The 26,161-nt window shown below is 33.4% G+C and overlaps 2 protein-coding genes across 16 annotated transcripts in view; one reads left to right on the top strand and one right to left on the bottom strand.

Moving 5' to 3' along the window:
- Nucleotides 1–3,546, top strand: part of MCTP1 (multiple C2 and transmembrane domain containing 1) — a 488,669-nt gene extending 485,123 nt beyond the window's left edge. For 10 of the 13 annotated variants that reach the window (XM_045566489.1, XM_045566488.1, XM_045566487.1 and 7 more), the window contains 2 exons: nt 1,299–1,396; nt 2,574–3,546. In XM_045566489.1, coding sequence (XP_045422445.1) covers nt 1,299–1,396; nt 2,574–2,645 — 170 coding nt within the window. In that variant the 3' untranslated portion in view covers nt 2,646–3,546. Of the gene's footprint in view, nt 1–1,298; nt 1,397–2,573 lie in introns of those variants that run through there. The other 3 variants (XM_045566497.1, XM_045566493.1, XM_045566498.1) reach the window with 2 other exon arrangements.
- An 11,212-nt stretch (nt 3,547–14,758) lies between these two features.
- The window catches only part of SLF1 (SMC5-SMC6 complex localization factor 1), a 68,111-nt gene continuing 56,708 nt past the window's right edge, over nt 14,759–26,161 (bottom strand). Inside the window, exons 16-21 of one of the 3 annotated variants that reach the window (XM_045566561.1) lie at nt 23,496–23,641; nt 21,924–22,087; nt 21,013–21,146; nt 18,965–19,057; nt 18,384–18,566; nt 14,759–15,776 (exon numbers count right to left, since the gene is read on the bottom strand). In XM_045566561.1, coding sequence (XP_045422517.1) covers nt 15,295–15,776; nt 18,384–18,566; nt 18,965–19,057; nt 21,013–21,146; nt 21,924–22,087; nt 23,496–23,641 — 1,202 coding nt within the window. In that variant the 3' untranslated portion in view covers nt 14,759–15,294. The remainder of the gene's footprint in view (nt 15,777–18,383; nt 18,567–18,964; nt 19,058–21,012; nt 21,147–21,923; nt 22,088–23,495; nt 23,642–26,161) is intronic. The other 2 variants (XM_045566563.1, XM_045566562.1) reach the window with 2 other exon arrangements.

Raw genomic sequence — 26,161 nt, 5'->3', positions numbered from 1 at the left:
TTGATCATGATCAATGGGAGTTTTAAGACTTTTACAGAAACAAATTGGAATACAGTGAGTCAAGGTCTGATTTCTCTAATCCCTCTAGTTTTAAAATTCCTATTTCCCTATTCTTTTTGGCCCATCTTGTTATATCTTGAGCAAAGTCCTCCCTCTTACTCATCAACCCTATCATTACTTTTACACTTGTGTGGGAGGGTAGGGGAAATGGTAATTATTTTTTCCTTCCTAATTCTACAATTCTAAGAAATTCAATGAAGATAGCACTTCCACTACACAAGGGAAGAAGAATTTCTACTGTGTTCTTGCTTCTTATTGTATGTTTCAGCCCTCATCTTTCATTCCTTCCTGATATGTTTTATTGAAGGAATCAGGGTAGAGTGACACATGTGGCCCCTCATTAACTCTAGCCTATCTGGGGTCAGAGCTGCCTTTGGCTTATGGAGCCATCTCTGTTGAGATATGTGATGAACAGTCCATTTCCCCCTCGCCCCCAGGTTCTCAGAAGCTGGAGCCCAGGACATACATCTGGCTATGTAACCTGCAGTGGCCTTACTGACTAGCTATCTTAAAAGGAATTTTAGAGAATGTGTTTGGGCCTCTTGTTTCATCAAATAAAACAAGAACACTATTTAGTGATAGGTGACAGTCAGAAATTTAAGAAATGCGTCCTATGTGAGGAGACAAGAGACCAAAATCAAGATTCCAGAAGTTTATCCTACCTTATGGCCTCTCAAGAACTAAGATGTTCTAGGTTGTGGCTCAGTTTTTACCAGTGAAGCTAGTTAATTTTTTCAAAAAGCTGGTAGCAAATACTTTCATTTCAGGTTTGAAAAAAGTCAAGGTCAGGTGTCTTCTAAAGATTTAGCATGCATCAACAGCAACACAGCTCTCCCCGCCAAGATGTATCTTTTGAAAAATGGGAAACAAATACATTGACCTTTTTTGCCTTAACAATCTCAATCTAAAATATAGGAAGACAAGTTTCATCATAAATGAGACACTAAAGCAAGGGTTCTAAGTACCATAATACCGAGGTGGAAAAAAGCAAGATTTTGCTCATTACTGCTAGGTATTGCTTTTAATTACCCAAATGAAGTGCAAAGAGAAAAACAAAGCCACAGTTGAACTGTGAAGGAGGGAGGGAGAGAGAAAACTGGGTAGATTTGTTGACTTACTCAGGCTCAGGGGTAGTATACAAGCTAGATCTTCAAAAGTCAGTGCAACACTTTTTGCAAGAAATATGCTTTGTTTAACTCCAAACTTTGGAGATTTCAATGTTTGATTTGTCACTTTAGGCATCAATAAATTTACAAAAAAGCTTCGGAGTCCATATGCAATTGACAACAATGAACTACTTGACTTCCTTTCCAGAGTCCCTTCAGATGTACAAGTGGTATGTAGGTTTCATTATTATTGCTATTTTAATAGAGTGTGGCACTGGGTTTTAACTTTTATATCCTTTTAATTTCTAAAGTCTTAGGAGAGCTGGGTAAAGTTAGTAATAAAGCCTGTAGCAGATTTTACCAAACAGAAATTTAGCCCACTTGAGGTGACATCCAAGAGGAACTTAGAATCTAAGCAGGTTACATAAAGAACCTACCAGCGTTGTCAGAGAGGATTCTCCTCCAAATAAGTTCAGCTAGAGTTCGTAAAAGGAAGTCACCATGACCTGAGGAAAGGAAATAGGAATATTAAATGATGAAAGCAGAATGTGCCAGTGGACATTTAAGAGAAAAAACACTTCTTTCCAGAATTTACACGAATTAAGTAAGTTTTAAACGTGTATTTTGGAGATCAGTTGGGGGGAGGATTTCAAAAATCCTTTGAAATCCTTTGAGTTTAATGCCCCTTAACCATCAACTATTTTCAGAGTATAACAAGAGAGGTTTACTTTTTTTTTTTTTGAGACAGGGCTCCCATCTGTTTGCCCAGGCTACAGTGCAATAGCATCGTAACTCACTATAACCTCAGACTCCTGGGCTCAAGAGATCCTTCTGCCTCAGCCTCTTGAGTAGCTGGAACTACAGGGGTGCGCTACCACACCGAGCTAATTTTTACAATTTTTTTGTAGAGACAGGGTCTTGCTATGTTGCTCAGGCTAGTCTTGAATGTCTTAGGCTCAAGTGATCCTCCTGCCCCAGCCTCCCAAAAGTGCTAGAATTATAGGTGTGAGCCACCACACCCAGCCAAGAAAGGTTTTTATCAAAATCTTAAAGCTGGGTTGCAGTGATATCTTCTTCCTTTGTTTCAGCTGAGTTCTTCATTTGATTATCCAGGCCTTCAAAATAGATTGAGATGGTTCTGCTTTTAATGTAATGTGTTATGGACAGTGAAGACCCCAGCCCATTACCAAAGTTCACATAGGGCTTACATGTAGTTTCTGGCAGGATTTTCCTTTTGACTTCTGCTCTATCATTCTATGGTTTTCTGCATCCCAGCTGCAGATCCCATACAACCTCTAGAGTGAGCATTTTCTCCCCCCCAAGCACAGTCTTTCATTCCTTTGCTTTTCCCTTCTTTGCCAGAAAGTGGCCACCTGACCAGTCTTTCTCTGAACTCTGTTTAAACAGGTGCAATACCAAGAACTGAAACCAGATCCTTCTCATAGCCCATATAAAAGGAAGAAAAACAATCTTGGCTAGCCAGCTCCCAGCACTGAGGAGACCAGCATCTGTTTGGGAAGATAAAAGAAAAAGCCTTCAGCCTCAGCAGCATTTCCTTTCTTTCTGCTTTTTATTTATTTTGCCTTTTTATCATGATTGAGAGAATTTGTAAATAGTGTACAAAGGCATATGTCTTTGAAAATATACTTCTATTGTACAGACTCAACTTGATAAAGGTTTAGCTACTGCTGTGTGAAAGCCTTGTTAGCTCTGGATAATAATATAACACTGAAAGAACAAATGTAAGAATGACAACAGAGGAAGATACACATTTCTCTAATTACAAGTGGAAGAACCCCGAATATTAGATTAAATACTCAACTGTGCTGATTAAATCTACATAAATTGTAAATGTCAATTTGATTTTAGTTTTTTTTAAATGTGACTATTTTTTATCTGAAAAGTAATCCATTACAGTTTTTCTATGTTTTATACATTTCAAAAGGGAGGGAAATCCCAAAGCCTGAATAATGGAACGGATGCATTTCAATTTAACATAGATTCTGACTTTAGATCCTGACATTCAATCCTGTGCAAATTACTTAGGTATGACTAGGCTGATTTTAAAGCTAGTGAGTGAAGGTACATTCACCCCCCCCCTTAAGAAAATCTGCAACACTCAAAACGTGCAAACTTTCTATCATTCCATCTAAAACCTTAAAATCTCTACAGGACTACACAACATAAATACTGCCAGGTTTATAAACGACTGCCTATCTGAATTTTTATACCGACCACTACTCTAATTTGTACCAAGTTAGCAAATTAGCAACTTATTTCAGTTGTCAAAAATACTAGCAAACTATATCCATATTGCTTTTGGTGTCAGAGTATACCTTTGTGCATCTGAAAATATTTTAATACTCAAGTGTTCTCAAAGGAAAAAAAAATCTTTCTCATTAGGTTACTGAAATGCTTTAATGCATACTATGATTTTTGTCATAAGTGTGAATTTTAATGTAGAGGAGAATGCAGTGTGCTAAGTGATATGCCAGTGTTTTATTACATTCATTTATGAAAAAAATAATGATTCTTGATAACATGAATGCATGAAAACCTGTTTTGTAAAATAAACTGCTTGTGGGGGGGACTGCCTTTACAAATATTTCACTATTTACCATAGAAGTGATACTTAAAAATGTATTCCCAAGACTCTTAAGGTATTAATAGTTTTTATACCTAACTCCCTGGTATATAAGGGAGCATACCTCTGGAGAAAAATAATTTGGTTGGTGAGAACATCTTACTTCCCTAACTAACTAGGTAGGGGATTAAACTCAGTGGAGACTGCTGTAGACAATGTTTTGCACTACTTTGTTAAGAATAGACTAGGGTGGGAGTTATGCTAGAAAAAATGTAGAAAAGCTGAAAGCAAGAAATATATATTTCACTCTCTAAAGGAAGATTCTTTAAAAATTCAATTTCATTGAAGCTGATTTGTAAAGTATTTTTATTTTAGAGATATGTTGTTAAATACTATTTCTTATAATAGAACTATTTTGATCTGTTTATACACTATGCTTGAAAGAATGTCAGTTAAATTCCCTTTCTACAGAAAGGCTTTGACCTCAATATGCTCTATTTAGCGCTTCATGTTTAAAAAAATGACATGCTTACATCCACCCTCACTGTTTGTTGCTAAAACATAATACTCCATGAAGTTGATGTTACTACAGAAAGTTTGATGAGATAATTTGTTGGAAATAACTTTCAATTATACCTTATGTGAGATTTATGTTCTGTGCTGACGTCTATTCGGATGTCTATAAGCCTGATATTCTACAACCACAGATGTATCTAGTGGATAGTAACCATTAACAGATGACTATTTTTTGTTTGTTTCATTGAATCAAATTTCAGATGTTTATTTAGTTCAATGGTAATGTGGACGACACATTCACTGCATTAAATACAAAAGAAAATCTTTTCCAAGTATTATAAGTACTCTTTTTTTTTTTTTTCGGTGGTTGAGAGAAGATGGGAGATTGTGTATTTTTATAAATGACAGTTGACTTGGAAAAATACAGATTTGGTTTGAATAAACAAGGCTTCTAAAACCTTGACTGTTGTATAAAACTCAGTACCTTTGGAGGGGTGAGCATCTAAATAAAACTGATAGAGTAAGAACTAGCTTGAGGCATGAAAGTGGTAGTCAACGAAATATTTCCTACTACATTTTAGAAACTACCACAATCATAGGCTGAAAACACTATGAGTAATAAAACTCTTTCCCCTTCTCACATAGGTGCAATTTTGTCTTGAGTGCTGCCTAACTTGCCTTAGGTTTTTGAGAGATTTGTGATGTGAATATTTCAAGGCATCATAAGAAATTGAATGTTACTCTAACACCTATTTGGACTGCTAAATATTGTAGATATTGTGAACTACTAAATATATTCCTCAGTATATTTTAGTAAATTCACTGAAAGTCAGTATTTATATTTGTATTCCAAACTATTGCTATTGTGATAAATCATAAGAAATGCATATTTGTGCTTATTTTAACTTTTTGCACCTATTAAAAAGAACACAGTACTTGTTCATTTTGGTACTGTTCCAGACTCAAACTCTGACAGGGTCTGTAAGGATTCCAAATTGTTTTTGAACCTTCTGTGCAACTAGGATAATCTGAGTAGGGGGATTCTTTACATGACTTTGCTTTGTGATATATTTGTTGAGTACCTACTATATGACCCTGGCACAGGCAATGGTCAAACCAATGATAGTATATTAAAGTCCAATCTGGAGTTGAAGTACAGTGAGAGCGAAATTTAATTGATATGTTTCTGAAAGTATCTTTGATAGGATTTTTATTCTGCATTTAAAAGTGAAGAAAAATTCCGTAGTAAGCTCTTTTATCCAGGGACGACAGGAGCTTTTTTCCACTTTGATCTCAATAGCTAAAGGTCTCCTATGCTGAGAGTAGCCTCAATTTGTACTCTTATTCAAAGGCTGTAATTTCAGTTTATAAACTTGTTAAAGGGGCCTAAATGTTTGATATTTTTGAGTTTGCGCTTAGCATTTAAAGCAAATTATAAGGTAGTTGATGCTTCAGAAAAACAAGTAAAGAAAGCTACCATTATACTTCTTGGAAAAGCCTCAGGTATTATGAAATTAATACTTGTTTAAATTCTGGGTCTTTAAATGTCTAGTGTGACTGTATACAGATGCCTATTATTTGGTTTGATTAGAGTATCTAGAGTCAGCCTTTTCTAATTGCTCAGTCAAGTATGAAATAAAACCACGTAAAAAATAACATAATGAATTCTTACAATAGTGTCATTCCTTTCCATTATAATTCTTTTTCCTGGGATGACTGGTGTAACTCACTGAAAGAATAAAACATAACCCCTCCCCCTCTTTTGGCAAAAATGTTACTCTTATACCTCAGTTTCTACATTTATACAATAGCAATTTGTATAGTGGCAGTCATGTAAAACTTACTCCAGCTGAATCTGAGATTTAAGGAAAATCAAGGAAAATCTCTCATTAAATGGAATACTATGCAAATAAAAACTATTAAATGTCCAAAGTAGTCACAATGTAAACACTAACAATATCATGAAGGGTTTGCTGGAATTTAATGATTCCATCTATGCTTTTCCAAGGGGGGGAATCTGAGTTAAAACATTGACTGCCACACTAAAAAAAAAAATTTTCTCTGGGGCCCCAGTATTTTATTAAAACAATCCTTTCTAATTTCTAATTATTTTTTGTTTTCTGTTTGTAAGTTATATGCAAGGCAATCCACGTTTTTAGAATTAAATTGTCAATATTAATTGTAACAATAAGGACATCAAAAAGTAAGATTTTCACAAACCCACTGTAGGGTTTTGCTTCATGAGGCCCCAGGCTCAAAACTAAGCTGAGTTAAATACAAATCATATGGCAGTTAATGTGTTAAGAACAACAACAAAAAGTAATTGATCTCAAATGAGTTTCAATTTATTGGGATCTTCTTTCACATTCTACACTTAAGAAAACACCCTAAAACCCCCCAAAAACTTCTATTACATGCATAGAGAGTATTTTTGTAACGATAAGTTTTTTAATTTGTATGTTTTTTTGTGCCTCCAAATGTTACTAAAAAATTATGGCTTCATTTTTTAAAAACTAACCAAATGACATTGCTGTTCTGCTTTAGTCAATTAAGTGTTATTGTATTAGGAAGAAAGCTTTGTTTCAAGAAAAAGAAATTGTTTAGGTTAAGTAGTTGTGCCAAAGTTTTTTCAGTATGTAGCAAAATTAAAATTGTGATGTAATTCTCCCCCGTGTTAGATTCTTCAATGTTCCTTCCAAAAAGAGAAGCAGTGACGAACCTAAGTCAATGAGTGAACCTGAAAACCACCTTATTTTCTTAGGAAGAATGCATTGAAGGAGATCCTGAGACCTGGCTGAATGGAGTTGTTTCTCCTACTAGTGAGGAAAATGATAATATAGGCTCAGTTTCCCTTTCTAGTCAAAGACAAGCTTCAAAATGGCTTGTGTTAACTTGAGGGATTTCATTTTGCCACAGTTCAAATGGTGACAGTTTGGAGGAAATGTTAATTTCATAGAGAGAAAGGAGCACACCTGGCCCCAACCACTCTTAATTGTCCTTTACATTACTGGAGACACCTGAGACAACAGTCAGCCTTATTGTAAACAGCTGGACCACAGAAGCGAGGGGAAGGAAATGCCAGTATTTGTCTCAAGTTCAGAGATCACTTTTTAATAAAGCTATTAGAGAGCTCAAACCTTGTAACTGCATTCCCTAAAAACATTTTTCTTTTACACAGCAGTGATTACAACAAATTCCAACTCAAAATCTGTGCTTAACTTATAATTCTGCAACCGTGGAAAACAATTTATTAGTGTCAAGAACTAATAAACTCAGAAAAATTTTACAAAAGTCTAAGTATTTCCTATTATAAAGGGAAGAGTAAGTTTGTGATTTTTGTCATCTTTGTTATTTATTATAATAGGGAAATAGCTAACACCAATTTCTGACCAACCTTACACAATAAATAGTATGCCTACCTCTTAACCTTTATCCTGGAACTCTTACACACTTCAGTTTCCATTAACACAGAAACCTAGCAAACCATAGTAGGGTCTTTGAAGTACATGGGAAACCACCCAAAAAGTCAAATACTATATACATTTGGAGAAGCAGTTTTTAAATAGACCACTGTGGTGTTTCATTTTATTTGCTTGAAGTTGCTGAACATTACATTTAAAATTTCCCTCTAGGATGTATGTGAAAAAAATTCATCTTCAGAACTAAGAAAAACTTTTTGTTTTTTGATCACAAAACACTTGGCCATTTAATCAATAGTGAAACACTGACTCTTGTGAGGTAGGGTACCAGGTATTCACCATCCATTCTTGTGCACTATGATACTAATACAAAGAATGCAAATGTACTTGATCTCCCCTGACTACAACAGCCCTGACAAGCAGGTGAGAAATCTTTCCCTCCAAAATAGATCAATTGAGTCTCTCTGGTATACTATAGTTACCACGTAGGTATCCAGTGTACTTACATAAGGCAGTTGTAAAAACATTGTGTTTTGAGTTGTACTACTTAAAACAGTACCTTACAAGAACCCATTTTTCTGGTTTCTACGGAATAGGTGCAAAATATATGCTCTGGAGAATAGTGGCAAGACACTCTCACACTCAGATTTCACTCTCTCAATAGCGGCTGACTGTACCTGCATTAATGTTGCAAATAATAAGTTATATTATAAAATGAATTTTTCCCAGATAAATGATAGAAGAATTCTTAATTTAATAACACTGGTAAACTCGTTTTAAAGGCATTTAAGTTACAACCTTTGATAAATGTAACTATCATTTAATCTTACCAGTTTCTCTCTGCTTTTCTGTGTTGAATTTGAAAAGACATCAGACAACAAGTAATTCTTCAGGTTCTATGAATATTTCTAGAAGCAGAAAGATAAGTTATCATGACTCCACATGGTAATCACATGACAAAGTTTAATCTTTAGCAATTTAAGAATGCTACTAAAGAGTTATGCCCCTCCATCCCTACCCCAACATGGTGAGGCTCCACTTTGAAATGCCTAAAATGAAGACTAGAGAAGTGTATCAGTAAAGTGGCACAAGATTCACTTTCAAAAAAGGGCATACAGTATAGTGTAATATTTGCGATCTGTATTGAATGATACCAATTATATTTTTAATTATATCCTACATTAAAGAAAAATGGCATATATTAAAACTATAATTTATCCTTTACAAATCCAGTATATATCAATTTAAGACAATTTTAGAAAAATTTCATATTACTCTTACTTAGATCAAGAACATTACTTTCAAAATAAATTGGTTACTGGCATTGTAAACAGACATAAATCATTACAAAGAAACTTGGTGAGAAAGAAATATTCAGAATTCTGTCACAGAGACACAACCACTATCAGCAATGTATTTATTTACAATCTTTTCCCCTATGTAATCTAATTTACAGAAACAAAATGTGTATGTTTTTAAGAGATGGGGTCGGTCTTCCTATGTTGCCCAGGCTGGTCTCCAACTCCTGCCTCAGCCTCCTGAGTAGCTTGGACTATAGGCATGCACCACCGTGCCCAGCTGAGAAAATAATTTTTAATCCCATTTAAATAGTTTCTATTTTTAAAAAGAAACTAAAATTAGTTAACAATGGTATTTAGGGAATGCGTTCAACCACTTTAATAAATGGCTTTCAACCTCTCCTCAAGTCCAATTCCACCAATAACATGACTGAGTATGAAGTTAACATCATTTGGATATTATAAAAAGAACTCAAATGATAGGAAAATAAATGAGACATCGAGATTTGCCTAACTTTGAGGACAGGTCTGAGTATTACCAGTCAAAACAAGCTGTTTCTCACAGAAAGACAAATGCCACACGATTTTACGTGTATGTGGAATCTAGGAAGAGTGATCTCATAGAAGTAGAGAGAATGGTGGTTCTCAGAGGCTGGGAAGGGGAGGGGAGAAAGGAAGATAGGAAGAGGTTGGTCAATGGGTGTAAAGTTACTTAGATAGGAAGAATTAGTTGAAGTTGTGATGTTCTATTACACGGGGGGCGGTGACTACAGCTAATAATATATTGTGTAATTCAAGATAGCTAGAAAAGAGGATCTTGGAAGTTATCATCACAAAGAAATGATAAAAGTTTGAGGTGGATCATTAAACAATGAATGCACATCCTGAGACATCACACTGTACCCCATAAACATGTACAATGATGTGCCAATTATTAAAAAAAAGAAGATATTTCTGATGATACCATTAAAATTGAAATTCTGGCTGGCTTGGTGGCTCAAACCTGTAATCCTGGCACTTTGGAAGGCCAAGGCAGGGGGATCACTTGAAGCTAGGAGTTAGAGACCAGCCTAAGCAAAAGTGAGACCCAACCTCTACAAAAAAATTAAAAAATTAGCCAGGCACCCAGGCGTTTGAGGTTACAGTCAGCTATGATGATGCCACTGCACTCTAGCCCAGGCAACACAGTGAGACCCTGTCTCAAAGAAACAAAGAAACAAAAACCAAAAACCCTGGAATTTTCTACCTTTTTGATTGAATTTCAACTAAAATAATCTTCTATAAAAATTATCTAGACCCTTGGTTTAGTTTATTGAATATTATTCAAAATATCCAAAGACACACTTTATTCCTAAGATTTGTCTATATGCCTTGTTTGATTTTACACCTTCACTGACTTCAGTATATTGAACCATACCTTGAAATCTTAATCTCATCAACTACAATGATTCCTAGCCATTTTTTCCCTCATCTCTTTCCCCTGTTTTCCTCTTTACAATTGCTTTTCAGTTTTCATGGAAAGTTCTTTAAGACACATTTTAATTGTACTATATTTTACTTACTGCTCAATAATTTGGTCTCCAGTTGTCAAAGAGAAACAATGCAAAGTAGAAAAATTCATTTTTAGGATGAAGTGAGATACTCCAGATATATAATATATTCCTTAGAAAACAAAAAACTATTATAAATTAAACTATTCTGGTCATTAGAAAAATTTATCAAGAGTCATGACATAAACCATTGCTAACCTAACCTTAAGTTGAGAAGTCACTAACAAACTAAGTTCTTTTTATCTGTCACCACTTGAAGATCAATGATTTTTTTCCAACATGACTATTTATTTCACTTTGGGACAGAATAGAGAAGCAGTGATAATTTTAGTTCATCTACTATCAAGACAAATGATAGCATGATAGGTGTAAATTCAAAGCTGGACTCCAGATTCAGTTCTGTGCAACTTACCTTCTGGAAGTGCTAAACATTTCTTTTTAACCTTTTTCTTTCGTAGAACTAAATCATATGTTCCAAAGTAGTGAGCCATTCTCTATTCATGCTTAACATCCATTATATCTTGATCCAACTTAGGCACTTTGGGAAGAGGATAAGATCTACCAAGTCTAGGTTCAACATTCTAAAAAGATTTAGGGGCCGTGATACAAAAACAAAACATTTGGAGGAACTGTTTTAATTCTAATTTAGGACGGCTACTTATAGATGCTTGAATAAGTGCTTTTAGGGTCTATGTTAAGGCTAATACTGTATAATATATTACATATATAAATTTATATGTTTACTTTATTAGGAATATTGTTTTCATGATAACTGATCACTAATCACTTTGCTAACTTAATACTGTTGGATCTTAATTCAGCAAGTAGTTTAAAAACCTAGGAAAGAGCTTACTATACTTCTGTTTAAAAAGGGGAAGGGAGTATAGATGTTATCTCTTCAATAGCAAAAAGACAACATTCTAAAAAATCACTTGTATCTAGTGGATTTTTTTTGTTTAAAAAAAAACCAGTGTATTTATGATCAAAACTATATACTTACACTGAAAAAAAGACCTATGGGTAATGAATTCAAATATACAAAATATTGGAAATGGATTATAACACAAAAGTACTACCAAACAGCATATTCTTCTGTTAAAAAAAGCTAATCATTTGGATTTGTACTTGGTAAATGAAACAAGTCTCTTTTTTAAACAAATTAATAGAATGCTTTTTCCCCCTCCAACAATTCAGATAAATTCATGTGACTCAAGAAACCAAGAAGGGTATGGGTCTATGTTGCCTGGTGTTTTCACAAACTGGAAAGCACGAATTAAACTTTTTTTAGATGTTCTGTAAGATTAGCATTTACTATAAGAGGGCAAATCCTTTTTAAACGTTTGATGATCAGTGATGCTAAAATCTTGTGAAATGTTTGTTTCCTTTAAAAAGGTCTTCGAGTAGGATCTGCATTACCTTGAAAATTATGCTCAGAACCAAGTAAAATAATATACTGCAATCTTTTCTAATTAACTTATAGCCTATTAATCTCTAAATCTATATCAGAACAAATAACCACCAAAGTATATCATCCTACCACAATTCATTTCAAACTACAAGGTGAATTTTTTGATAACATAATTTGATTTAAAAGAACTAGTTAACTATTCCATGTCTCCTGTTTTGACATCACCAGGCACAGTCTAATTCCAATAATTCCATCACTGACCTTTCTAACTCAATCCACATTTGTTATAAAAACAATTATCATTCCGAGTTTTGCAAGCTCCACATCAGCATAAGGTGCAATTGGCGTGAAAGCTACGTGATAAATGCCTGAGGGAAAGAGTGCCTTATGTCACTCAAAGATGACCCCTTCCCTTGCTGATTAAGAAGCAACAGTGACAGGCTATCAACAAGTTCATCACTTAACTGGAAAGGTGTATAAAAGGCATAAGGATTGCACATTCCACCAATAATTTTTTTCATGTGAAGGTATTCATTTAATTTAACTTTCTATAAACAGCATAAACACAAGTAGTAAACAGTTTTTGGAGATTATAGAAAGTATCCTCGTGTTATGCATTTGTGTTTGCCTAAGAATGTATATTAGTTCATTAAGACCGCAGAAGCACACCCCATATCCTATCCATTTTAAAATAAAATTGCTAAAATAATACTGAGAAAAGGATTAAAGTACCGGACTCTTGAATATTCACGTTTAAAAATACCAATTATTACTGCAAATTTTAGAAACATACAAAACTGAAATTTTTTTCAACAGCATACATAAAAGACAATAAAACTCACAATATTTAAGCCTAGTTTACCTTCTCAGACTGTGACCTCCTCTTTTTTTGTATAGTAAGCCCCTGTCAAACACACCACCTGGTTTTATAGCAGATGTTCAAGAAATACTGAATTCAAAACAATGATTAATATCACATTTGACTTTTATGATATTTTTCTGACCATCTTGGAATTCTTAAAATGGCAGAAAATGTATACACTTGAACCACTTTATTCTGTATAGTGAAATTAAAAATTAACCCAGAAAGCTAACTTCAAAAAGTTCCTTTCTAAAAAACTGCCAGTAAACATTGCATAGGGAAAAGCTGAATCTTAACTGCTCAGAAATCTCCTTTCAGGCTTTATTTGTTATAATAAGGGTTTCTATAGACTTTTAATTATTATTAACAATTCCATAGAACTATAATATATGGCAGAGTACAATGAAGAACAGGATTATTGTCTTCAACTAAAACTTTGAAAAGTCTCCAACTGAAAAGCTAGGACTCGAACTATAAAATAAATTTTATTTACTTGGAATTTCTTCTTCCTATACTTCTATAATAGATGTAAGGCAACAATTATGTTTCCTAAAATAGAACAAAAGAAATAATACTGGAAAAGAGGTTTTCATTGCAAGTTTAAATTCATGCTTACTTACTGGTATTGTTAACTAGGCCCAGAACATAGTGAACCATGTTTGCTACACTGGACTTACTGAAAACTGCGACAATACTTTCTTGAAGGCAGAAACCTCAATGGCATTTGAGTGTTTCACACTTCGTATCATTATGGCTTGTAGAAGCAAGCAGATAGAAGTCAATTATGAAATATTAACATTAAGTGCAACTAAACAAATATTTCTTATGAACTCATTCAGAAAACTTTTTCTTAACAGTGCAAAATCCTAACTCATGATGTTGATTAATTACTTTAGAATTACTACCAACTTAAGCAATTACTATCTTGTCTTTTGCTTAAATGATTCATTATAACCAAAAGAGGTAAGCATTAGAAAGGAAATAATATTAAGTATCATATAATGTGATAGGCTAACTTAATTCTATCATGACAAAGACATCTAGTGTTTTTTTCATTTTACATGTAAGAAAACCAAACCTCAGAAAAGAATTTCCTTTGTAATTTAGGTATTAAGAAACTAGACAAGGATTTGAAACTGTGCCTGATGTCAAAACCTATGTTTGTAAGTTTATATTAGTTTACTAAGCAAACATGATCCCAGATGCCTTTACAAACAAAGTAAAAAGTGGTACTCCTTGGAATAAAAATGTTCTTATTCATCACCCAGGGGAAGCACTTTACTCCTGATTGAGTATTTTTAAACTACCCTTAGATAGTTTCTGCTATGTCATGTTCTGATACTTTGGCAGATAAAGTAAATAATAAAAATGGATTTGCATGATGTCAAATTTGAAGGCAAAATAGAAACAATATTTCTTACAGTGTGTGTAAAAAATTACTTACTTAAAAATGTTTTTTATATTAATGTAGTTTTCAATTTACATTATAAACCTGGTAATATAACTGAGCATTTGTATCTTGTTAAAAAGATAAAAGTGAAGTGTGCTTCTTTAGCAGATTAATTGCTGTAAAGTCATCACTTTAGTTATATAAAAACTAAGTGGAAGTTTTAATGTTTCCTTTCCAGCTGTATCACAATGTAACTTATTCCCACTAGTGAAGGAACTTCAATTTCAAAAGTGGTTATTATCCATACCCTTTTCTTTTAGTTTTAATATAAACTGCTATTAGGAAAAAACTGCAAATTGAAACATTATTACTCTGTAAATTCATATTGCACATTATGATTTTAAATAATCTCAAATCTATAATCTTAATGCCACTTATAATCTTAATATTTAATAAAACTTATTATGCAGCAGAATGTTTTCACTTATGCAACATTGGTTACATGGAGCAATAATATACTTTATACATGAACTACTAAAATAAAACAGATCAAGGGATTGAATTGTCAGACTTTGCATATTCACTGCATTTAAAAACTAAAAGAATATTAATTATTGTAAATCTTAGAAATGTTTATTTTAGAAACATGAAACTTAAATGTATATTTTAGCCCAACATCCTATAGAAAAGAAACAGGGAGCTACATGTTTACAGGTACACATTTGTATGAATATCCTTGCCATGATTCTAAGATCTAGAACACCTAAAATAAAGGGATTACATTTTGATTTGAAAAAATATTTAAGTTTTTACATGTACAATGGATAAATAATATCACTTTAAGAACAAAAAAATTAAAGATTAATGAAGCTAATATATACCAAACAAAACTATTTTCACTCGAGTCAAATTTTACACACTGGAAAAAGTCAAAAGCTGATACTATAGCTTTGCAGAAGTTCTTTTAAAAGTGCTTTTAAAATTCAGCAAGGCTGCCAAGTTTGTCAATAAATAAATTAAAATTTGTCAATAAACTATGAAGTCCATAATAAATGACAAGTTGAACAGGTTTAGTAACTTGATCCATACTTTTTAGCACCATCATGAAAACTCTGTGACTGATCGACACATCATTTCCAATGTTACCAATAAGGCCTCCGTGTGTACTCCAGGACATATTTTCAAATTCTCAGGCAGTTCCTTAAGAACATTTGGGAGCTTCTGCAATGTCTTTATATTTCTAGCATAAAGATCCAATAACCAGTCAGTATGAGCACTGGTGGTTTCTTTGTAACTTTTACAAGCCATAAGCAGTTCATTTAGATGAGTTAACCCTTTGAAAGCTAAGATGAACTCTGAAGATAAATCAAAAATTGAACAAAAATTTAGCAGCATTCTACTAAGTAAAAATGAACCAAATTCAAGTTGCTGGTGATGAAAATGTTTCTCTGCTTGTGCATGAAAGTTTTCCACTGTATCTTCTATTTCTGTAATAGCAAATAGTTCTTCCTTGATTTGAGGTGATACCACATAATCCAAGGGCAATTCCCCCTTAGAGGTCCTCTGTTGTAAAAGCACTGGGCCTGTGAAAAAGAAAATGCAAAATGTTAAGAGTAAAACATTTTTATTTTGGCACCTTAACAGCTGTTTTCTTCTCTCTTTTTTCCCAAAGCATCCAGAGCTCTGTTTACACCTCTGTTTACAATCATATTCTTTGTGAATTCATGTTGACATAAGTAGCTGGTTATACATATTGACTAACAGAGGTACACTTAAAAAAAAAAAAAATTGTAGTCAAATGCCTGAAAAGGTTTGCCTAAAACTACATGCCTTAGTTAAATAAATTATATAACTATAAATTTAAAAAAGCATTTATAAAACTTGATCAATTGTGATCTCAAAATAAGAATTTCAGTGTTTTCAGAAGAAATTAACAAAATGTATTCATCTTAAATTCTGTGTGAGCATCTTAAAGGCATCTCATAATATCACCAAGAAGAAAAAGTAATGCCCCTTTCCATTGCTGATAAGTGATTCTGGCAGTGCAAAGACTATAAAACCTTGTATAGACAGATAACACGTTTTCCATGTTACCCTTGCTATATTCAATTTTTAGTACAGGTAACTGATTCACAAAAGTTGCATGCTAATTCTACTGAATAAAACTCAGATCTCATCCATCTGTCCTAGGCTAAACCTACCTAACTACTTAAAAAGTACTAAAGATAAAGTTTATCCCCCCTAGGTACTAAAGGATGATGTGGGAGGGGCAAAACAACAATGACTCAGTATTTGGTCACAAAGCAAAATATAGAAGTACTTTGTGCCTTCATCAGTCAAGTCTTGTAACTATTTATGCACTTGGCCATAAAAATGTTACAGAGGATATAAAGGTTTTAGTACTAGCAGGCATAATTAGAAGGTCTTACCATTATAACATAGATCATTTTGTCAGAGAAAGAGAACAGAATATAACTAATAAAACTCTTAATGGTGACTCTGATCAGACATATATAGTGGCCTAGAAGTAAAATGTATTTAATATAAAAGATCAACCATTGACAATATATGATTAGTGTGTAATTTATGGAAAAAAGAATTCTAAACCAAAATTAGGGTTCCTTTCCATTGTGTTGACATCTCAAAAAAAAGAAATATACTCCAAGCTACTCTTAAAAAAGTAAAATTATAAACACAAGGTACCAAAAGTAAACAAAAGTTTTAGAGATGTAAATAAATTTTTAAAATTACTACTCTCAAGACTGAGTGACTCATAATGAAGAGATAATGTAGTTACTAAGATGATAGTGTCAAACCATTTGACAAGTCCAAACCCAGAATATGACAAAGGCAAAAACAAGTCTGTACAATTGCCAAGGGACCTTGATAAATACAAATACAAGTAGATTTACTCTTCTAGGATGAGAAGCACACTCATTTCCTATTCTCCACTAAGGGCCCCAGCAAAATTCACATTGATTAGTATAATGCCGTACTCTACTGAAGAGCTGAATTAATACAACAACAACTCTTAAATTATTTATAGACCATTTGAAGCAAAACCAAATATTGGCTTAAATGTCAGATACATGGTTGAGTAGAAAAATAAAACACTTAGGAGGTAGAACTTATGGCTTGGGTAAGCATATACTACTAAAAAGTAAGGTAGAAGAACTGAAGAATATATTGACTAAGAAATGATGTCAGTAAAACAGACACACTAAGGCCTTTAGGGGGCAGGAGAAGACTATATATAACTAAATGTCTTAAACTACCATGCTATACAGGCTTTCTTAGATGCATATATAATAAAAACACATCTAAAGAAAATATGCTTCTTATTTTTCTGCAGAATCAAATGCTTTAATTACAAGACAAGATCAGGTTAAATTCCAAGTTAAAATCAATACAAATAGAAGCAGCAAATAATTTCTATAAATCTTTGTTTCTATATTAAAAGCTTGTCATTAGTTTTCTTTTTAAAACACATATCAGTTTTGAACATTTTGATGTAAAATTGATATTATTCAGTTCAGATATAAGAAAAATGTCACTGAAAAGGAGGGGGGGCTTGTTGAAAGCAAAGATCAAAAATTAGCAGAAAAAGTAGATGAATATTTCAGTTCAAGTTATTTCCTTCACAAAACCCCTGCCACAACAGTTATTACCATTTGAAAATCCTCCTTCTTTAACTTAATTGACTACAAAATGTGAATGAAGAAAAATATTCTGGGATATCCTTTTTATAGTCTGTAAAGAAATGACTCCTAAAAATAAGATTAATTGAGTTAGCAGCTATATACAGGAAATGAAACAAGAATGAAAAAAATCCAAGTAATCACAACTGAACATTTACATCCATTTATCAATAAGCTTTCAGAAACGATTGGTTCACAAAGACATTATACACTTGAAGTAAAAGGATTAATATTTAAAAATAACACACCCAATTCAAAAATACACGAATGTAAACAGGCTTAATAAATATGTATTTTAAAAAGGCTTTTATCCCTACTAACAAAAAAAAAGGTGCTTACACTCTGAGAGACTTTTTATCCTTACTTTTTCATGGATATGAAATAAAGGCATCTTTTCTTACAGATTTTAAATATAAAATGCTATCTACCTCCGAGGGATTCATCAAAAAATTGGATAATTTATCAAAACCCGTTTAGCATAAATACACTCACCCCCATGCTGTAGGAGCAGCTTGCCAATTTCTACATGTCCGTTTGACAGTGCATCATGCAAAGGAGTCACCCCATCCACTTGAGTGAGCAGATCTACCTCTGGACAACGTTGCAAAATTTCCTGGACACACACTGTGTTGCCATAGTTACAGGCTTCATGCAAAGGCGTCCAGCCAGCATTGTCTAAATTAGAAATCAAGGCAAGTTTTAAAACAGCAGAAGTAGGGCTTTTGGTAGTAAAGTATTGATGTTCTACTTCTCTCATCAGTGTGACTTTCTAGGTACTTCATCTACAAAAAGAATGCTTTGATTAAAATGCCAAGGGTGTAATCATATTTCTACTTTTAAGAAAAATAAAACAAAAACAATTTTAATATATTAATGTTGGGATATTATCAAAATATGGATACCAAAAAAAGTGTTACATCAGTATATGATGAATTTCTTGGTTTTGCTAATGGCAATATTTTAAAGATATCTTAGGTAAATTTACTTGAATAATTTTTCTTAATGTGACATAAAACTATTTAATATCACAAGTATTAAGACACTGGATTAGACCATAAAGATTTAAAACTTACCTTTAACATTGATGTCTATTCCTGGCAAAGAGAGAAGAAGAATCAATTTCTCCACTTGGTTATTTATGCAAGCTCTATGCAGGGCTGTTTCTCCTGCCATAAAAAATTAATAGATTATTCCAGAGAAGACAAGATATCAACTAAAGAAAATAATCAAAGGGCATGAACTAGGAGATCTGGCCCCATGCCATAAAATTATTTATTGAGTTTTCCTTTTGACTGGTTTAAACATCTCTTGCATTAAAAAAGGGGGGGAGGGGAGGGAACCCCACCACTCCATAGAGCTTCTGTTCTGTTCTATCAGCAATTCAGCAATGAAATTCTACAGCAAAAGGTTTAACACAGGCATTGTCTCCCCCTAGTTCATGGTTTAAAGCTTCAATCCTGCTAAAAAACCCCCAAATGATCAGAGAACACCAAAAATACTGGGTTTTGCAGCAATAAAAGTTTAGAGTGCAATTGCCCTCTCTTAAATGTATTCATGAACCTACGTTAAATGTATGGCTCTTTTTTATACAGCATTTATAGCTTAATTCAAATGAATGTTTCTGGCTAAGCACGAGTGCCTCTACACACTCAAGTATAATTCAGAACTTCAAATCCATTAACAGATGGTTTGCTGCTTCTCAATAGGCTGTCTGGCTTGGCTACAGCAGCAGAGAGAGGGAGAAATGGAGGAATCTTAATATAAACACACACACACACACACACACACACACACACACACACATACACACACACACACGCACACACGCACGGCAAAAAATCCCTAGTACCATTTAAAGCTGAACAAGAGTAACATAGAATGGCAAGGTTTTTACTAGAAGGGATGCAATTAGTGCCTGCTGGCTAAAATTGTCTATACCCATCTCTATATAACCAAGATTAATAAGATATAAATGATAATTTAAGGGGAATTTTTAAAAAAAGTATAAGTGACTGCTTAGGAAACAAAATGGAATACTGAATCAAATTTGTTCCTGCTACAAAATACTAAGTAGCACATTTTGATAGTGTTCAGTTTTACAGATTATCTCTCTGTAACTTCTACCAAAACATTTCTTTTACGTGCATAAAAAAAGCTTTTGAAGCTCTACTTATTATTTCTCAATTTTCTTCCTTCCTCCCAGTTCTTTCTGCTGTTCAGCCTAAAGTCATTCATATCCATTTTACTTTTTGAAACTATTAAACAAACAGAAAGGATACTGATTTGTGAAATTAATTTCTGAGTTTTCATCTAATATTTTTCATATTTTGAGTTAAATGGGCAGTTACTATAAATTTGTGGTATGAATTATGAACTTACGTTGAAAGATTATAAGGGCTTCACTTTCACTATTTCCATGAATATCATGTTAATATCTGTATTAAAAACATGACATAACTCAAACGAAAGAGACTCAGTAATTTATTTTGGCCAGGTATAGACTTTTGGAAGATAACTTAAATTTGTGAGTTAAGAGGTGTCTAAGTAAAAGAAGTGCCAGAGGGAATTATTACAACACTATTCTTGTTATTCCACCCTTTAGGTACTTAGGTTCCAGTATAGTTAGAACCAAAAGCCAAGCACATTTCATAGTCTGGGCTCAATGCCTGGAAGAAAAGAGCCCATATGCTTAACACAGCTATGTAACATAGCCTACTCCTCATTCTTTGTTCACAAAATGTCTAGGACTGAAAGAGATGAAGACTGAATTATACTTTCAAATCAGAAGACACTGATCCTAAGCAGCACAGGTTGAGGTGGAATAGAAAAGTAAGGCGGGCAAGTCTGGAATGAGCTCAATGAGTACTACACTGTGTTTCATATCTGGAAAGGCAGGGGCAGAAAAGAAAGGGAGGAATACTCTATTATACTGGGTATTAAACAATCACTTTCTTTGTATAAATCAGTTCAAGAAAATAATATTCTATCCAAGAAGGTATTTCCTGCACCTAGTCGAATATTTAAGTTCAAGTATTCATCAGGGCAAATGTGTGAAACTTGCAAGTACTGACTACGACCGTGAAAAGTTCTTAACATAAATTAATTTAGATACTTGGAATACCTTTTAGATTAGTCTTGTGAAAATTCATCTTTGCAACTAAAGAGGGGCAATTCTCCTTGGAACATGACAATTCTCCTTCTGACTTCTTTTTCAATTTTTTTAAAGATGAGGAACATTTAGTAAGGTTCAGGTCTCTGAAAGGAAAAGAAAGAAATAATGAAAGCTTGTTTTGCAGCAAGGCGTGCCAGCATACATTAGATGGTGAGTTCTTTTAAGTTTAGCCTCTTTTTGATTTAAACCCCCTTACTCAATCAATCTTTATTGCTTTCTAATTTTAAAATTTAATTGTATAGAAACAAAGTCTAGTGTGCCAATTTTCATCTTATTAGTCACACCTCCAACTGCCCACTAAGTTTATCAATATAGAATGGTGGGGGAAGAGAAAAAGACCACCTAAGTCATATTTGGCAGAGAGAATCAAGTAGAAAGCTAATATCAGAATGCAGGCCTCTGCTCCCTGTTCTTGTTTTCATATTCTGATCCTATTCTCTTCTTCCTCTCAGAGAACATTTCATGCTTTCTGAGTTTTATACAGCAAACTTTAGAGGAGGTTTACCGATTTTGGGAAAGCTATTACAAGTTAGGGTGTCTCACATGCCTGCGCATTCTGAAATCCCATCTATATTATGGAAAATCAGTAATTCAAATCATAGGGTAAAAACTGTATAAAACAATAATTTGCCGAACAGTTTTAGTTCTTTTGGGAAGTACTTAAAAAAAAGCAAGCATGTACACCTTGAATTACATAAAGAGAAAATATTGATCATGTGTAATTATAGACCTAAAACTAGTTTTTTCCTAATCAATATAATTCAGACAGTACTATAGATGACCATAAAGTTAAGAATTATGTCGGGGAAAAAAAGCTGTACTGCAAAATAAAGCCCAGTTGGAATATCAGCATCACTTACGTTAACTCTGGCAGCCCGTCGACTTGTTTCTGTTTAGCACCATTCACCATTAGTAAAGCTCTCTGAGATTCAAAACAAGGCCGCTGTCCTATTTTCTTTGGTATCTGCATCTTTCCAGCCCCAAGCACATCAGTTTTCCCCAAAGCTGGCAAATAGGAATATACCTGTTGCAAAATAATATTATATTGCTTTCACAACTACAAAGAAAGCAATAAAAAGAAATTACTTGATTCATTTCACCATTAAATATGGTTAGGTTATATTTTCTTGATTTCATCACTATGGTTGCCACACCATTTTGTTTGAACATGATTAAATATTGAAAAAGCTAGTTCCATGTCATTAAGTTAATACCATGAAGAAGAAAAATACTTTCTTGAAAATAATTATTTTTTCTAATTCGATTTTGAGGCTCATTTAGGAAGGTTCTTTTGATTAGCTCTATGCCCAATTTGTTATGATGCATTTGTAAATTTTTTTATATGTATGATTTATGCACAATTAGTATTTTTGTGATTTCCATTTGATAATGCCTTTCTTTACCAGAAAATAAGCCTGGAATAAACAGAATAAGGAGTGATAATGTCCTTAAAGATAAGAATTGTTGCAAAATAGAGTTTGCTCAATCTGACCACTAAACAAATGTATTTCTCATTTGTTGAAGAAACTGCTAGAGATATTAGATATTACTTACATCTAAAGATACTCAAGATAAAACTGGAAAACCTGGGATCAAATGCAGTATAAATGTATATAATGTTTTGGTTTTTATTTTATTCTTTAAAAATTTTTTAGAGATAGGGTCTCATTGTTACCCAGGCTGGAATGCAATGGCCTGATCATAACTCATTGCAACCTTGTATTCCTGGGCTCAAGTGATCCTCCTGTCTCAGACTCTGGAGTAGCTAGGCCAACAGGTGTGCACCACCATGTCCAGCTAATTTTTTAATTATTATGTAGAGATGGAGTCTTGCTATGTTGCCCAGGCTGGTCTTCAATTCCTGGCCTCAAGTGATCCTCCCACCTTGGCTCCCAAAGTACTGGGATTACATGAGTTACCATGCCTGGTCAATATTTTGCTTTTTAAATACCATTAAATACGATGCAAAACATTTTTGGATTGAGCTCTTTCCAAAATAATAATCTTTTGTACTATGGCAAGTGACTGGAAAACAAAGACCCTTATATTATTTTTCTGTTATCAAACCTTAATTAATCTCAAAAGTAATTAAAACTTCTATTCACTGATTTCACTACTTTTTTTTCCTTAAGAGAAGGGGTTTCGCTATGTCGCCCAGGCTGGAGTGCAGGGTCTATTCACAGGTATGATCATAGCGCACCTTAACCTTGAACTCCTGTGCTCAAGTGATCCTCTCATGTCAATTTCCCAAGTAGCTGACACTATAGGCACATACCACTGCACTGGGCTTTAATAACTCTATTTTTGAGGTAGAATAATACCAGCTCTTATACACTAAGTCCACTTATTAGAAATAACTAAGAATATTTTAAAATTGAATTTATGAACTCACTTCTTGAAAATTAAAAGAACTAGAATAGAGTGGTGCTTACCATCTTCTGAAGGGAAAGTGGCTCAGAAGAAACACTGCCGGAGCTCTGTAGACACAACTTTTTAAAGACTGCCTCTGCAACAAACATTTGAAGCCAGGAGGAGGAAAAGGAGCAAATGAAAATCTCTAATTCCTGTGAAGAAAAGTCTGTAAAATGAGTAAATATAGTTATTGCTACATCCTATAAAACTTTTTTTATGGATTGTTTCCTCAGTGGATATTATTCAGTCAAATGATGGTTCCTATACCAGTAAGATTCACCAACATGATTTTAACCACAAAAATTAGGTAATATTCCTATTCATTGCCTTTCAAGAAAAAATTTTTAATGATACATGCCCTCACATTTGAGAAACAATCATTCGTTTTGATTATTTCAAATACAAGTCCTGAAATTGGATATATACAGAATAGATAACATATGAATACATATATAGACATGGGATTTTATTTATTATAGTTTCCAATTAACATTAAAGATCTCTTCCCACAATAGGGTTGCTCCTTTAGAAAACCAGCTCTTAGTTTTTAAATGAGCACACATGTATTTAATTTGTAATGACCAGTCTTGAGCTGATACGAAGAAAGCACACGGCTTCCCCTGACAACACACATTGAATCCTATCATTGCAGAAGAGGAGGAAAGGCACAAGGTAAACAAGAAGAAAAACTTAAAACAAGAGTGTATATAAAGATTTCCTTAGCAGTTAGTACCTACTGTACTATGGGGGCGGGGGTGGGGGATTATTCTAAATGATGAAACCAAAACCACACAAGAGCCTTAACTCTTTTATCCAGAAACCTCAAGTGCTCCAGTAAGATGAACATAAATATACACCTGAATTAAAAGTGATTAAAGGACAAGACTATTTCCCCCATGTAATCTATTTATTGTTATAAATTCTCTATTAATACTCTGTATAAGTAATAGAGTGTACAGTACAACAAAGTGATAATTAAAGAATAAAAAATCCCAGCCCACAGGACACTTTCTTACCTCAGAGTTTTGGTAAATGTTGTCTTCTGACAAAAACACTCTGCCCTGACTATGCTATACTCCTACTTCAGGTTCTGCGTTCCATGATCACTTAATATAAAGTAAGTACATCAATCTCAACCCCTAGATTTTTCTTGTCTGGAGCACTTATCATTTTTAAATGATGTATTTACATTAACTTAACAGTCTGCCTCTCCCACTGAAAGCTCCAAAAAAACCAAGGACTACGTTTTGGGGTTCCCTCCTCCACTGTATATAAAAGTGTTTAGCTCAATGACTGGTAGAATGCCAATAAAAATTTGTTGAGTAAGTGAAAAAAAAAAAAACAAACATTTTGACTGAGAATCAGTAATGATATAAAAACTTGTATTTATGGAAGAGGTTTGAAGCATGGAAAGAGATAAGAATAGATGTAAGAAAGCAAAAGTGAATAAAGTGAAAATGTACATTTATCAGGAAAAGACAATGATATAATCTAAGGGCAAAGGAAGCTTTATCAAAGTTCTCTAAAGATGTGAAAACTATTATATAATAGTAAATTTTGATGACATGTTTTTTTTCCCATTGAAACAACAGAAAAAGAAATAAGTTTACGTCATAAGAAATAAAAATAACAAAAAATAAAAATAATGAAAAATAAAATAAAAATAAAAAATAAAAATAAATAAAAACATAAAAATAATAATGTTTTCTTTAAAAATAAGAAATAAGTTTAAGACTGGCAAACTATAACTTGCTACCTGTTTTTATGAATTTTTTTTTTTTTTTTTTTTTTGAGATAGAGGACAGTCTTCCTCTGTTGCCTGGGCTAAAGCGCAGTAGCGTCATCATAGCTCACTGTAACCTCAAATTTCTGGGCTCAAGCAATTCTCCTGCCTCAGCCTCCAAAATGCCTGGGACTACAGGTGTATGTCACCATGCCCTAATTAAAAAAAAAAAAAATTAGTGTAGAGACAGGGTCTTGCTATGTTGGCCTAGGCTGGTCTCTGACTCCTGGCCTAAAGTAATCCTCCCAGCTTTGCTTCCAAAAGTGCTAGGATAAACAGGCATAAGCCACCACTCTTGGCCTTTACAAAGTTTTACTAGAATATAGCCATGATCATTTGTTTATGTATTATTGTATGGTGGCTTTCTAGCTACAACTGTCATGTTGAATAGCTGAGACAGAGACCATAGGGTCTAAAAAGCCAAAAATATTTACTACCTGGTTTTTACATAAAAAAAAAAAAAGTTTGCGGATCTATACTTTAAGTCAGTAGTAAGGAATTTCAATTAAGCATAAAAAAGGAATTTCAGATAGTTTGACCTTAAAATACAGAAAGGAAACTCCTCCTTGTCCAAAGTGTTTAGAAGCAAAAAAGAATGGCATCTATGTGGAATTGATGGACATGCCATCTGGTGGAAATGATTTTACTTATCTTCTAAAATATCTATTGTCTTAATTCTTGACAAAACAATTATAAACAATTATAATAAACTGTACTATACTGTTAATTTGATAGATCTGAATCTGAGTAGTGCCACAGTAATTAATTTTCTACTTTCAAACTAGGAAACACCAAAACATCCAAGTTAACCATAAATGAAAAAGATGGACCAGTATCTTCAACTGGAAGTTATATATAACAGCCAAATAATGACATCTTTACTAATGACTTAAGAAAGACAAA

The sequence above is a fragment of the Lemur catta genome, chromosome 12 (genome assembly GCF_020740605.2).
Source record: "Lemur catta isolate mLemCat1 chromosome 12, mLemCat1.pri, whole genome shotgun sequence".
NCBI lineage: Eukaryota > Metazoa > Chordata > Mammalia > Primates > Lemuridae > Lemur > Lemur catta.
This window is presented reverse-complemented; position numbering and strand designations above follow the sequence as displayed.